This window comes from Aptenodytes forsteri, unplaced genomic scaffold (genome assembly GCF_000699145.1).
Source record: "Aptenodytes forsteri isolate BGI_AS27 unplaced genomic scaffold, ASM69914v1 Scaffold318, whole genome shotgun sequence".
Classification (NCBI taxonomy): Eukaryota; Metazoa; Chordata; class Aves; order Sphenisciformes; family Spheniscidae; genus Aptenodytes; species Aptenodytes forsteri.
Genome location: NW_008794493.1, coordinates 657,497 through 673,629, shown reverse-complemented (window position 1 = coordinate 673,629; position 16,133 = coordinate 657,497). Strand labels below are relative to the sequence as shown.

Below are 16,133 nucleotides of genomic sequence, written 5' to 3'. Positions count from 1 at the left end.
GGGCAAAGGGAATTGTCTCTGAATATCCAAGGGTAGAGTTTTGCTTTAAGCTATTATTCTGTTACTTAATTCAATAAAGTTCTAGATTTGTGACTTTAATTCATGCTAATTAAAACAGGAGTAGTCTCATGTTAGAAACACTACTAAATATTGAATGTGTGGAGTATAAAATACTACTCAGTGTTACAGAATCTCTCATGCGGTTGGTAATACAACTTAGTATTTTGGAACATCATACATTTTTTTTCTTAAATGCTTTCAAATTAGAAAACTTTAAAAAAATGGTTTCTAAACTTCTAATAAAAAGAAGTTTTTTCTAATGTTTGGAGTTTCACCTTAAATTATGTAGAACATTCTAAATGGCCTTTAAAAAGAAAGAGAGAAGATGTATTTCACAATAATGAACTCATCATGTCACCATATGAAATATGCGGTGGGACAAGTAAGACAATAGCACAGTCTTGCGATGGGAAAATATGCAAATTCATTTAGGATATGTAAGGAAAGATTAAAGAAGATCTAAACTTCCGAGTCAGTTACCACAATCTGACTTGCTTCTATTTTCTTGTAGAAGGATTAGGGCGCTTTTCTATCAGTTTTTGCTCGGATAATTTTTCCAAAATAATTTCTTTTGTCCCTTTAATATCTTGATAATTGATCAAAAAAGCACATAATTAATCAAAAAAACATCATTAGAAGCACAACATGCAGTCAGTGCTTTAAACAACAACACTAGGATGCAGAAAATACTGACCTGAGGCAGAAACAGCAAACAACCTTAGACCAATAAATATGTTTGGGGGGAGAAGTTGGAATTCTTATGGTAAATCAAGTTGGTTAAAATGGGAAATGTGCCCAAGAGAAGTCACCAGATTCTTTCATGTAAATGTTGGGAAGCTGTGAGATACAATGTGTTTCCCTCCAGCCCCAAGAACTACTTCAGACAGATACTTATCTGAGTAAAAGGAGGGTTGTTGATGTTTTCCAGATAGATACTGTAACAGTTAAATTAACAATTGAATAACCTATTCAGTGCTTCTTTTATTTTGCTTTTCTGTAGACAAAACATGGATGCACACTCCTGAAGCCTTATCAAAGCATTATATTCCCTATAATGCAAAGGTAAGAAAATATGAAGTTATTTTGTCCTCTTACCTTTAGAACATAGTGCATTCTATCTTGCTTTTCATTTGAAAACTGCAGACACATGAATTAGCCGAATGAAATAGAGAAGAAAAACTTAGTAGATGTCTGTTTTGCAGATGAAAAATTTCTATTTCTTAGATAATGGCCAATTGATTCTTGTTCTGAATTATTTGACGGTTTTCTAGAAAGCAAACCAGTGTTCCTCTTCTGCTTGATGCTCTGTTTCCTTTTAATGGATGCTAAATGGATGGAAATTTTGAGTGCAAAGGAATTTAAAATCAGGCTGCATGCTTACAGTACTATAAAAATTAAAATTAATAGCACAAACTCGAACAATAGCAAAGGCAATGAGTAACGATCCTATCTGCTGGATATATTGAAGTGTCAAATACTCTGGAAATATGGTAGAATAATAATGGAATTTTTGCACGGTAAAACCAGAAGTCTTACTCATGCTTTTTTATCCCAGTTACAACGTAATTTTACAATAATATTTCAGTTAGTCTAATGACATCTGTTCACAGGAAATGCATCTTCCCAGAATAACAACTTAGAAAATGGTTTGCTAAAAGGAGGAGGGAATACGCAGCAATCGGCATAACTCAGAGTAAACTGAGTAATCGGCTATTACTTGCCTAAACTGGGAGGATAATTCAATAAGATTCCACCGTGGTCTGTTCTGGATAAAGTTCTTGTATGATTGGTATTTTTTAATATAAGAATAAAAATTATTTCACAGGCCAGGACTCAGTTTCCTATACTGGTATTCCCTGCTGTTGTGTTTGCAATTTTCTTTCACTTAGTATTGCCACACAGTGAGCAAGTGTTTGTAGTGGAAATCTGAGTCTCATTCTGCTAGTTGCCAGGTGAACATGTTTTTATTCTGTGTGCTCTCAAACTGAATTTTTGACCAAAGGATGTATTACCATTTAACTGTATAGCCTTGCCAGACACCTTGGCTTTTATATTACAGTTTTTGAGAGGGAGGAATACTTGCTGGGGTGACTGTGCCATCTGTTTTAAGAGCAAGCTGAAGCTATGAATTCTATTAATGCACTGAACAATGTCTGTTTGTTTATGGTCTTTACTTCAAGAGAAAAAAGAAACCTCCCTCACCTTTCATGTCCCATTGTCTGTCTTAAGAGCATATCTTGTGAATAGGTGTCAGTACAGTTATGCAGAAAAAAAATTAGAATAAAGAAAACAGTGATATGATGGTGATAACCATAGAAACAACAGCATCAATAACTTCTGGAGTAGAAAAAAGAGATGGGGAATTCCTATCCAAAGTAAGTCTGTTCTCAGCCTTGTTAGAGAGACTCTTGGTCCAAAAAAGTCTTTTCCTTTTGTTTAGGCTAACATATGCCCAAGTGTCCTCTCCAGTTCTGCTTCTCTTTAGTGTGGGTTCCGACCTTACCGGGCCTCCTCGACCTCCGTGCTGTTGGCCTCTAAGGTCTGTCAGAATACTTGCAGGAAGCTGCAGCGTACTACAGCATATGCTTTTTTTAAAAAAAAGTTTACCCATTTTTTTCATTTGGATCATGGTAGAAAATTATTTAATTGCCAGCTTTTAGCTGGCATATGCAGACATAACAACATTATTAAAACTAGATGATGTTTCCACCTCAATTCTCAAGTACCATTTTCATTAAGTTTTGCAGTATTTTTCTTTTTAAGAGGAAAGCATGTACCTAGTAGTACCTCATTTGGGTTTTCTAACATTTTGGTTTTTTAACTAAAATATCCCATTGATTTCATATCTTGTAACTACATTGTGAAATAATGATTAAAATCTCAGAAAGCATTCATAAAGCAAGTATTGAAAAAGACTCATTGATTTTTTTTTTTCCAAATGTTCATATTGTTCCACTTCCAATTCTGTAACAGTCTATTCATGTAACTCTTATATTTGTTGGGAGGAAAAGACAACACTTTTCCTGATTTATTTCAAAAGGTAATTATGTGAGTGAAGAATGACATGTTCAGAAAATCAAATCAATTTGATGGAAAGCAATAGCAGAGATGTTCTTCTTCTATGGGCAAGTGAGCTGTATTCGGCTACCTAGTTTTTTGAATGCAAATTACCATGGATGAAAAATACTGCTTTCTCTTCTTTATAAGAGACAACAATCATTTCTCTGACACTAATCTTCTGAGATTATCAGAAAAAGGAGAGCTTACTAAGAACAACTGGAAAGATGGGATTTTGCTTACTTGATTCCTACGACTTCTTTAAGAATTAAAGAGAGCCTGTTGATAAAATGCAGTTCATGAGTTGCTTGTTATCTTATTAAAAAAAAAAAAAAAATCCTGGCAAAGTTAACTGGAAATTAAAAGAACCCTGCAATATAGACAACTGGCCTTTTTTCTACAAATTGGAGAGGACTTTTTAATAGAGAATTAGTAACGTCTTGTATTTCTTAGGACATACACCCTCAGAATGATTTATGGCAATAATCTTCTTTGCAAGAAAATACAAGCAGAGTTGTTTCTTCTGAAAGTAAAATCCAGGAGCCACGAGTCTCATAAGGGTGCCCTTAAATATAAAAGCATCTTGATTCCCTCTCTCCTTTCCAGCACACCCAGTCCTTATGGTACTTGCTATTTTGAAATTCGGGGGGTTTTGGCATGGTTTGGTGTATGGTGTAAGTTGATGGGGGTCTAGGGTTTGGGGTTTTGGGGGGGGGGATTGGTTGTGTGTGTGTGACTTTGTTGTTGTTGTTACTGTCATTGTTGTTTTGGGTTTGTTGTTTTTTTGGGTTTGGGGTTTTTTTAATCTTACTGATGTCCCCAGTCTCGGTCTTGCTGAAGGCATTGATGATAAGACTCCACACATTTCAGTACGCTCTGGAGGTGAAATCTGGGCCTACTGAAGTCAGAATTTTGCCGTCAGTTTTTGATCCTATATTGTTCTTGAATATATCACTCCAAATGAAAGCATATTGGTCATGTAATTTTTTTCCCCAAAAGATCATTTAGAATCTTGATAGTATATTATCAAATACGGGGATACAGGACTCACTTAGATGTAGTAGCATGGCAATTTTCATACTACCAGGATATAAAATGCTAAGGCAAACCAAAATTTGTCTTTCGTGTCATCTTTTTTCTGTAACATTCCATAACTAAGAACAGATGTTTCTGTTATTTTCCATACTGTAGGGGAAAAAAGTTCTCTTTTGCTCTTAAGTTAATTCTCTTGATTTTCGGCCAGTTTCCTTTCTCCAAAACAAAAGTGATCAAAGTGTGACTTTATAATGGAATCTGACTGCAACCTTAAAAATGGACTGATTGTTGTCATCAGGTAACTGATTCTGCCCTGAGGGGTGTCTTTCTGCTAATAAAAAGTTGCCACTGCCCAAACCAGCAATGTTTACTATGTCTCTTTGTAGTAAATTGTATGTATATTCCCCTTTATAGTCACTTGGCTATTTTTCGACTTACATCAAATTTCCACATGCACACCTTTCCATTTTGCAGATTAGAGGTTCTGCTTTGCAAGCCTGGTGTTCATGTTGGCTGCTAGTATACTATGGAGTCAGTAGCTTTGACCTTACATTAGGCTGAAGAGCTGCTGTTTTACATAGTAACGTGATGTCATGTTAAACCCTTGGGAGTTTATTTTACCAAGAGATGTGATGGCTTCCTAGTGCTGGGACAGCTACTGTCCTAATGTTTACTTCAGACTTATTTTAGAACTTTGTTTATTGTCATGTACATATTTATGTTTCTTGATGAAGTTTAAATTTGAAACTTTGAAGATAAATGAGCAAAGCTTTCCCAAAAAAGACTGTTAAACATCTCTTACTTTGTATTATTGTGGGGTTTTGATGACAATTAATTGTGAATTGTTGTGCAGTTTCATGGATGATCTTTCCTTGCAATTATTCAATATATATCTTGGACCTGTATTGCAACTGTAGTAAAGGCAAAAAAAAAAAAGCATTAGTAATAAATACCCTGCAAAAAGAGCTTGCTTGGCAGTACCTAGTAGTATTAATCTTAATCTTAGTAGTACCATAAACAGAGTTTAGTTAGGTTTTCAACTTTATGTAATTTCTTATTCCTTCAACTTTTTTATCATTGAAGAATGGCAGATAATATTTTTCTGGAGTAGGCATTTTGGAGAAGAATTTTAGGTCAAAAAATATCACGCTGCTTCTAATTGACTACCATAGCAGGGCTCTAGGTGCAATTATGTCTTTTGAATATCTGCATATCACTATCATTAGTGTATGGTATTATCAAAGCCGTGTTTTCATGGCATAAACTGCACTTGACTACAAATTTTTGTTGCTATAGCTATACATGCAATTCCTCTTTTTCTATCCAGTCAGCAAACTACAGAATGATCATGGTTTTACATCAGTAAAAATAATTAATGAAAGAATATCAAAGGGAAAATTGTATATAGATTTTCCAAGTAAACAGAGATACAAGGTATGCTATTAAAAAGTATACTTAAATTTATGTGATGACGTTAGATATAGCAAGATATTCCAAACAGAGCACAAAAATGTTGAAAATTGGAAACTAATGAAATAGAAGAGGGCATTACAAGAAGTAATTCATTTTCCTACATTTAATTTATTATAATTAGAATTAATAACTTAATTCCAATTAACTTTCATTAGAGTATCAAAAAGCCTTGGATATAATCATAATTAATTTGGTGTTTAAGCACCCGAAAAATGAGTATTGTGAAAATATCCAAATGAAATATGAAAGCAGAAAACTGTAATTTTACAAGGAAATGCAAATGTGAACTTCTTAGTTATTTCTGATACATTACAGTCATTAAACTTGGGGCTTATTATACCAAAGACGAATAATCCTGTAAATAAAACATAAAATATTCAGAGTCTGCAAGGGGTACTGTCAACAGACTTCTCTGCTTCAGGGAAATCTTGCTTACAAGATTACATACTTAAAATGGGAGAAGGGTAGGAGAGGATAGCATTATATCCACAAATATCCTATAAAATAAATGACTCTGATGCCAAAGGATTGTATCTAAACTTTCAACAGCAACAAACTTCATCTCGTATAAGTACCTGAAGGAGGGGAGCTGCATTTTAACTGTTCAGCATCAAGTAGTTTCGGTTGTTGTCATTTGTCTCTGTGAAAACTGGTGAATATTTCAGCTTCCTTAAAATCTGAACATTTGTTAGTTCCTCAGAAAGCTCTGTGGGGTACTGAGTGCTTTTGAAAAGCTGTCAGTCTGTCTTGCCTGAGGTTACATAGCCAATTTGTAAAGGGGCAAGAATTAAGTCTGCACCTCCTGAGTCTTGGTCCAGTCTTTGGAGCACAAACCCACCCCTCACTTTCCATCAATAGTGTATCACTGTACAGTAAGGGAAGTTGAATAGTATTTGCAGACAATTGTGTATCTCATCTGCATATGAATGCACACAAGTTCAAAGACTATATGAATGCATGTTGCATATGCTTGAGTAGCCCACAGTGTCCCCTACACGTCAGCATGTCAAGATCATTTTGCAAGAATGAGTAGGCATGTGGCATATGGTACCTGTGTGCATCTGCACCTAGAGTTTTGTCTTTCACGTCCATTTACTATTGCTTATCTGAAAGCTTTGAAAAATGTGGCTTGTTTATAATTGGGGTACAGGTATCTTTTATGACTGAACACTGGCTGAGAACTTTAGAAGAATTTGCAGAATAGCAACAGCGCGGTTTTGACATGTGTATGATCTCTTTTCAGATGCCTATAGCCCTCTGTCAGTTATGTGTAAAACACCCAGCTGCACAACTTCAGGCCCTACAGGTCACTCTTACTCTCCAGAAGATGATCTGCTTCAAGAAAGGAATGAAGTTTATGAGCAATTCCAGTTTTTCTTTCTTAAGGTCCATTTGTGTGTAGCTTGCACAGACAGTTTTAGGTTTGACTGAAGCTCCCAATGTCATACATAAATGCAAAAAAGTATATCATTTTGAGGCATATACATGAGACAGAATGCTTAGATCCAAGTAATTAAAATTTGGCAAGGTGGTAAACACTTGCAGAGTGGAGGGGTAGGGGTGGGAAGTGGTTTATATCTGGATTCTACAGGTACACATACTGCTAATTCTGCAGTGTAATAGATGAGTATGAAGATGAATACATATATGTACTGAAAGCAGAGACAAGATTCATAAAGGTACTTCATCTAATGCCTAACTTTTAGTTTACAAATATTACAGCTAATTTTAGGCAAACATGAACTACAGTCAGTGTAAGGGCTGATACCCTTTTTAGTTTTGTCCACCTAGCACAATTGCAGTGTGCTATTGCAAAGTTCTCCCCAGGTGTATGGGGAGGCTGTGCAGTGGGGACAGACTACTTAGGAGGAATACAGAAACATTTTCCAGGCATGCAGGGATGAACTTGGGAAAGAAAAAAAAGAAAAAGAGACCATGCTATTGCATGGTTGCTACCACAGAAAACAGCCTATTTGCTGCACCCACTCTACATCCGTATCTGGCATGGCATCATCATGTGACCACTCAGAGCTATTAAAAGCCAAAAAAGGTTTCAAAACTTCTGAAATAATGCAAGACAGTTTAATATAATGTATAATGTTTCATTTCTTTTCCTGTCTCAGGAAAAGCGATCAATAGAGCACGTGTTTTAGTGAAATATTTTTGGTAGCTTCTAATAAAAAAAAAAAAATCAGTTAATTGGGGGAGTGAGATAAAAAATATTGGTCAAGTTTTTCAATACATTAAAAACTGCAACTGAAAGACAAAACAGTAGCTTTTAATCTATTCTCCAGAGCTCTCATCTTCTCTCAGGTTCTGCTTATGACCCCTTGGTCTCTTCCTAAGCTCCATTTTGCTTGAAATGTCTAAGTACTGTATGACATACTTCAGTTACAAGTATGAAACAGATTTGCAATGCAAATAAGAGACGGAAGCTATAATTTCATGGCAAGAAGAAAAAAATAGATCACATCAATTAATCGTAGTGTATGCAGCATAGGATCTGAGAAGTATTTTAAGTCCCTTTCTCCGATATATATTAAGTAATATATTAAAACTGCGTAGTGAAGCAGGATTGGGACAGAGCCCCTACACTGCATTGAAGCTGATCTGTAACCTACCACAGCCCTGGAGTGTTTCCTATTATGAGCAAGTTTTAAGTTTCCTTTGTATCCAAACAGTTTGTTTCTCTCACATAGATTGCCTTCACTTCCATTCTTTATAGCACCGCGGCTGCTTAATTGTCTTTTTTCTCATCTCTGACTTTAGGCAGTCTAAGTTTCAGTTCTCTCATCAGGGAAAAATTATTTTTAAACAGCTAACAGCTTTAGACACATTTTTTTTGGTAGAAAGTTCTAGAATCAGTTATTTGGCACTGTAGATATAATATCTAACAACTATAATCTGGATTAAAAATACAAAACTGCAAGAGATTTAGCTCATTGTTGGTCTTTGAAACATGCTCAATTTTAGAAGGATGGAATGCCTTATGATTCCTTGACTATTAGAGTTGTCCTTTGGCTACATTGCATTTGTATTAGGATTTGCTTTGGGAATTGAAATGTAAGAATCTAGAATAATTTAGGTTGGAAGGGACCTCTGGAGATGATCCAGTTGATTCCTTTCTGAAAGCGGGACTGACTTCAAAATCAGGTGAGACACAACAGAGCCTCATACAATCGAGCTTTAAATACCTGCAAGGGCAGAGATTCTTAGCCTCTGGGCAGCCTGTTCCAGTACTTAATCCCTGTCATTGTGATTTCTTTTCTTATTTCTAGTTGTAATTTCTTTTGCTGCAACTTGTGACACTCAGCCTTACACACGCGTGCGCACAAATACATCAGCCTCATCATCTTCAGGCTGAACAAAGGCAGCTACCTTAACCATACACTGGACCATTTTCCTAACCATCTCGTTGCCTGTCACATCCCTCACCAGTTTCAACTCCAGCTAAGATTTGGCTTTCCCAAGTTCATCCCTGCATGCCTGGAAAATGTTTCTGTATTCCTCCTAAGTAGTCTGTCCCCATGTCCACCTTCCATACACTCCCTTTTGTATCTGAGTAGTGCCAGGCATTGTGCAGACTAGCTGATTGCTCAATCAGCTGTTAAGGCATACAGGGATGCTTTTGGGAGTTATGCAGTCTAGCCGATTGCTGCATGGCCTGTGGCTTTAAGAGGAAAGTTGATGTTGCTGTCTTACTAAGAGGCTTCTACTTCTACTACAGCATAGCATCTTTGACATTCAAGTTAGGTTTAGTTTAAGCTTCAAAGTGTGAATGCAGCTTAAGGGAAACAATAAAACTACAAGGGCCTAATTTATTCTGCAGGGCCTGAAGAGTTGGCCTTGTTGGTGTGCCCATACAGGAAAATGCTGTTTACTCTACAGAGCTGGTCTCTTGGTTGTAGAGGGCTGTGGGTAGCATTAGGAACTGGGATTCTAAAGTTTCTGGAGCACAGGTTGTTGCTAGGTTTCTCAGTTTCTTTAGATATGGGGAGGAATCAGGCCTAGATGTAACTTTAAGCTGTATGTTTTGTTTTAATTTAAGAATGGGATATTGTTACTCTATTTCATCTTGGAATTGGAGGTGCAGAAGGGCTGGAATGAGAAACTTCTGGAATTCATATGACTTCTGGATTATGAGGCACATAGTTTATATATATGTATGAGAAACTTCTTGCTGGCTCAAGGCTTTTTGTAGCTTTCTACGGTAAGATTTGATCTCCTAGGTATGTGCATTGTTTTCATTGAGTTTGAAAATCCGCAGCAGGGGATTCCATAGTATTGATTTATCTGGCATGGTCTACAGTTAGGAAGGCTTGTGTGGATGGCATGATTAACAGAGTACACTGGTTAACAACATGGTACCTGAAACCCATCTGTGCCAGGTACGTTCTTTAGATTATTTTTGTTGTATAAATTATGATTCTTTCCAATAGTCTTGCTGTAGCAGAGTTTGTTGGAATGTAGGACAGCCATATGTTGAAGTGTTAATCCAACAAGTTCTGAAAGTACAAGAATATATTTGTATATATGTATGATATACAGAAAAGGCAAGTAGAAGTTTTTCTGTAGTAGTAATAACTGTCTTTCAACACCAATTCTTCATAATATGGCATTTAGTATTGAACACACCATCTAAAGCATATTTCTAAAGATACTATGTTAACTACAATTTTTAAAATGTTTTAAACAGACACATCACTGCCCTTCCCCCATATCTGTCTCAAAAAAGCTGAGCAATGAGATTTTTGAGACAAAAGACTCAAAATCATTAGAAGCTTTGTAACAACTTTTATAATGTCATTTTCTTATTCTTCAGAAAAAGAATAAATTAGTATTTGAGTATAAATCTTTACTGTGAAAGATACTTGGAGTCGTGAGTTCCTCAGCATCAGGCAAGAGCAGGCACCAATTGACTAACAGGCAGTGAGTGATATGAACGTCCGTTCAAGACAACTGAACAAAACTCAGAGGTTTGTCCAAACAGAATTAACAGAACAAAAAAAAGTGTGCAAAGAAAAAGGATGGAATTTCCAAAGACCTTAGGATCAGCAAAGATTTACTCAACTCTCCGTGTCCCTTTCTGTTCCTTCTCTGTTGCTGATATTTATTCCCTTGCCTCTCCTTAAGTCTGCTTGAAACTACCAATTAGCCTCATTAGCATGCCCTCCAGGGATTCTTTCTGCACAGTTATATTTCCATGTGAGCTGTCAGCTGTGAGAATGTGAGGTTTCTTTAAGCAGGCTTTTTAGCCTCTGGACTGTCAAGTGAGTTGCATGTCTGACACTGGAACTAATAGGCAATAGACTTCAAACATCTGGATTATTGTACTCGTGGGCTAGGTGGCCCACAGCAGTTTATAGATTGTTCTTGCTTTAAATTAGAATCAGGCCTGCAGATGAATTAACTCCTCCTCATCTCCCATTTTTATTTTCAACAAAGCTGGGTATTTCTGTTTGCTCAGCCTTTGCTATGTTTATGGAGCTACTGCCGCCTTCTTACATCTACTATTCACAAAAAATAATTAGGAAACTCTCCCAAAATAAACTAGAAAAAATAAATAGAACTGGATCACAGAAAATAAGAGAATGGCACAACTTTTTGAACAGAAACTTCTGTAAGGACATAGATTTTTAACAACAAAAACAAGACTACAGGAATCTGTCCAACAGCCAGGCTGTTCACCATTCAGAAAAGAAAAGTTTTACATATACTGATCTCCATGAGGATTAATCCTCAAGAAACCGTTGGACAAGTCACTAGCTGCAGTCTCTGACTTTATTAACTTTAATAAAATAATAATGTATACTAGTCCCTTGTGGATCCTGAACTGTAATGAATATTTCTCTCAGAAATGCCTCCTTCAGATTACTCTGATTCGGAAAGTGTAAAGCCAACCTTGGCCTATTTTAAAAAGCATTTTGAACTTTGAATGTGAGAATTTTAGGTGTAACTTCCTAGAGGAACTAATCATTTCTGGTTTGGGACATAGCAAAGGAAAAATATTTGCAAGAACTAATTTGTAAAGCTTTGTTAAAATATCTTGCTTTTTCACTAGAAATTATTGGCCACTAAAAGGGAGAGAGTGATGGGTTACATTGGTCTAAACTTTAAATTTTTTTCCTACTGTATACTTTTGCATAAGTAATATTTTCTTCATTCTGAATCCTTAAGGGAAATCAAATCAAATCAATTCCTGTAGTTTTACAAGTTCTTTTTTCAATCCGTTGCTGTAGTATTACTGAAAAGGGAAAACGTGGAAACAAGGATATACATCAAATCTTAATGATACTTGTGGAACCAAGGGTTACATTTGAAGGAACAGATAACTTGAAGCATGGACTAAAAATGTCCCTAAGCCATATCTCTTACTATTGCTGTAGCACTTACATGCTTCTGAAATGGGAGATACTAAGGAGACAGAGATAAGTAACTCAGCAAATCACATTAATTAGAGCATTCTGTTAATAAGATTAGGTGGGAGGGAAGTCTTGTCTATTCATGAATGTAGGATTATTGCTTAAAATCCATTGAAGTCAGGAATGATCTAGACTAGATTAATTTTACTACTTTAGCACCAGAATATAGGTCTCTTATTGAAAAGCATAATATTTTTTATGAAGTAAGAAGTGACAGCCAATGTTACTGTTGGATTAATTGCCATTGTAAAATAATTTATAAATTACTCTCCAACTCAGTTATGTTCTCTTTGAACAGTCATCTGAGATGTCCATCTCATCTGCTGATGGATCTTAAGGTCACGATAATAGTGGTTTCATTTTGTATCTGATGTTGTTAGGTTGAAGTAGTCACTATTAAAAATTTTTGCAGTTTGCTAAAATAATCTTTCTAATAAAAAATCCAGTTCCCTAATTTGTGTTGTTTAGAAGGAAAAATATTTCCTGTGTTTAGGTGGTGCTCTGCAAATTTGTTTTAAATATCTACAGAATGGTAGCTTAAAGAGGCAGTTCCTGCTGTTCCAAGTATTCTTTTAAACAGCTCCATCTGTTCCAAGTATTCTTTTAAAATAAATGACTCTCATCCTAGCTAGCTTTTGGAAAAACTCTGTTACTGATATTCTTGAAGTGCCTGAAGGTCAAGTGTTGAATTATGGTGATCACATATGTTTTATAGCTGGCTTTCATGTGAAATTATGTGAAGAAAAGACAGTTTCTTCTAAAAAACACATTAACAAGAGAGAATATAAACAGGTTCATAAAACAATCATCACAGAGAAGACATTTCCAGTTACATGTAGGAAAGTGAAAGATCCAGTACAGCTAAACCAATGTAAGAAGTGCTTTTCTTGTTAAGGCTTATTACCTATGTAGTACTTGCTTCCAGGATCTGTGATGGAATTGAAGAAGAGGGATTCAGACTAGGATTTGACTTTTATGCAGGCAGGACGTTCACAGATAATGAGGCAGAGGTATGTTAAGGGTGCATTCCCACTCTTCGAAAGAAAGGTTTCCAATATGTTTATCTTATTCCATAAAAATCTTAAATGTGATTCCTGAAGATTCTTTAAGAGGTTATCTTGTACTGTGGTCATGAACCTGTAGTAGATGAAAATGCTATCTAACTGCTGTGTTTAAGTGCCACCCATTTAGCCTTAAGCATCCATAGGTTCTGGTACACTCCAGCCTCTGTTCTTCATTTGCTCTTTCAGCTTGCCTCCTAGGTGTGCTTTCTTTATGCTGTTACCCCTTTTCAGTTCAGATAATCAAAGCACCCAGAACCAGTGCTGGTTTCCCGATCCTTTTTCTTTTCCCGCAAGTTACCCGCTTTATTTAAAGATACTTTCTCAGACTTTCAAAGATGATGCAATTTTGGGGTCAGAGTTACTACTCTGCTTTGTCCCCTGTGTTTTTTTTTCTCTGCTGCATGGAGCTTCTCTCTCTTTAACTTCCACAGATAAGACAGCTAATCTGATTTTCATTTGGCTACCCCAGTCAAATATTCTGTGAAAATTTCTGAGTATTCTGTGAATGCAGTAACTCAGAAAGATGTCTACAGGTGTCATTTGTGTAAAATTAACAATACATTTAAAGTAGTAGATGGAGCTTAGGAATTAGTTTTTAGGAGCAAAGGAAAAAAGGATATTCTTAGTCAGAAAACAGACATTTTCTTAGCCACTTATTTCAAATTACTGCTATTCATTTATGTGAATACGGCATTTATCTTAGCACATTCTTGTAGATTATCCATGTGATTATGGATTACACTTTACATACTGTCTCAGCATATTTCCCCACTGAAGTTGCTTTACTAAGAAAATGTTAGGCTCATTCTTTTTTTACAAATGTAGTGGTTCTCAGTATAGGAACTCTACAGTTTTAGGAAACAAAAAACAAACCCAAAAAACCCAACAAAGGTAGTTCACACTTCATGTTCCTGTCCTTTAATGCACCTCAGTACGTATATCTGTCCTGTGGTGTCTATTATCTCCCCCACAGAATGTATGTATAAATTATTTGCTACACACAAAAGTAGTTATAATACTAGAATTTAAAGAGCAGATGATCTTCTGTGGTGATGATAGTTTAAAAGAAAATGTTCATATTATGTTCAAAATCTGTGTTGCATGAAAAAATTATCAAAAGTGGTATTAAATTTCCAGTCTACTAAAGCTAAAGCACTAACTCCACGCATTCATGATTCTGTCTCCAGAATAAGTACTTTCTGGTGTGCTGCTTGTCCTCTGCTTGACAGCCAGGTATTTCTATGAATCAAGAATTAAAACAGGAGTCATTTATTATAATCTATGGTGCAGTAAGGCTCACAGTATTAAAAGTCCTGATTCAGAAGAGAGGCAATGTCCTTAAAATAGGCAATTTCATATTTCACGTTAAACTGGAAAAGGGCTTTAATAAACTGAGAGTAATGGATAATAGTTATTTGTTCCTATTACTAAAGCTATTTGAGTTTGAATGAGAATTTTGTTCCTAACTGTGACTTCTTCTGGTTTTTGTCCCACAGGGAATTCCTGTTTCTGTGTTCATAATGTCATTGCATGTTGCCATGGCAAAAGAGTGTGCTACAAGTTCAGCATTATCATGTTAGTCAAGGACAAAGGAGGTAGAAATTAGTTTAGAGCAAAATAAACTTTATTCACAAAAATGAAAATGTCTGTAGAATTGTATCTCTGCTTTTATAAGATATTGTTAATATTTTCCACTACAAAAGAGTAACTTCAATACTTTTCCATTTGTCTTTATTAATATATAGTGTATATATATAAAAAGCCATCACAATTTCTTCCACAACTTGTAGAGTTTATTTACATTGAACAGGGGAAGGCTTTAATCATTTTGTGTCCAGCTTCAGTCTGAAGAAGTTACTGCAAGCTGAACACTCAGAATTGAAACGGCACATGGAAACTCCTGGCTGTTCTTGTACATGTTGTTATGAAAGAAAGAATCTGAAGCCTGTGCTCAGATTCATGCCTAACAATGAAGTAATCTGGGAAATATCTCTTTGAAGGAACAGCCGCTTTCTGAATGATGTCATCACCTGTTTACTCATGTGGTTCAGAGGTGCACCCCTAACTCAGCTGCCTCACTCCATTAAAGAAGTTCTGAGTTAATCAAAATGCTCCAAATTTTAGAAAGCTTCATCTTATTGGTGAAGCAGAATGTTTTTGCTGTTTTCATGAACTAAGATTGGGTTTGTTATCAAATACTTGACAACATAGCTTGTGTCTTCATAAGGGTTTTTTGTCATCTCGGTTCAGTTTTCATTGTTCTTGGGGAGGTTTTGTTTGATAGGCTGAATATTTGCAACAGGAAAAAAAAAGTCAACAGGACAGATGGCGCTTGAGAACACTGAGTTCAAGCTTTAACTGGCTATATTTTGTGAAAAAAGCTAGATAGCCTGCAGAATGCTAATACAGAGCAGACCAGTACATGCTACAGTTAAAGGAACAGTGGCATTACGAAAACCAGTGGGTTGATCTAGCAGGGCAAAACAGAGCCAAAAACTAGGACAACAGTTTTGCATGTCTTGTGCAGGGTGTTATAGCGGTAGCTCTTAAAGTTGTTGTGAGAATACCAGCACTTGGGATCTTGATCTTGCTGTTCCTTTAATTGTATCATTGTACTAGATGGGGTTTTTTTGAGGGGGTGAGGGGAGGATCTGTCCTTTAGCTTTATGGGAATGCTAAAGAAAATGAACTGTAACCTCAATTTGGGTAGACTAGTGGGTTTATACAAGCAGTAAGAATGAAAACATTTTTTCATGCTGCAGTGCAGTGAAGTTCCCTCTAGACTTGCCAGTGTTGCTAGCTAGCATCTGCGGAGATTAAGTGGGAATAAAGCAAAGGTGGTCTCTGTGTTCTAAAGTTTCTAACAGTACATTTGACATCTTTGCAAAAGAGTCTGTAGATGTAGAGCTGTTTGTACCATTTCAGTACATTTGAGTGGAATATAGGAATTGTTGCAGTTGTATCTTATGGTTAATATAAATTAAATCACCGTATTGGCATCTGGTTTATGGGGAAAAAAATG

General features: G+C 36.0%; 1 protein-coding gene across 2 annotated transcripts in view; it reads left to right on the top strand.

Moving 5' to 3' along the window:
• The window catches only part of GULP1 (GULP, engulfment adaptor PTB domain containing 1), an 89,338-nt gene that overhangs the window by 11,991 nt on the left and 61,214 nt on the right, over window positions 1-16,133 (top strand). For both annotated transcript variants that reach the window (XM_009290964.1, XM_019475039.1), the window contains exon 2: window positions 1,061-1,122. In XM_009290964.1, the coding sequence (XP_009289239.1) occupies window positions 1,072-1,122 (51 nt within the window). In that variant the 5' untranslated portion in view covers window positions 1,061-1,071. The remainder of the gene's footprint in view (window positions 1-1,060; window positions 1,123-16,133) is intronic.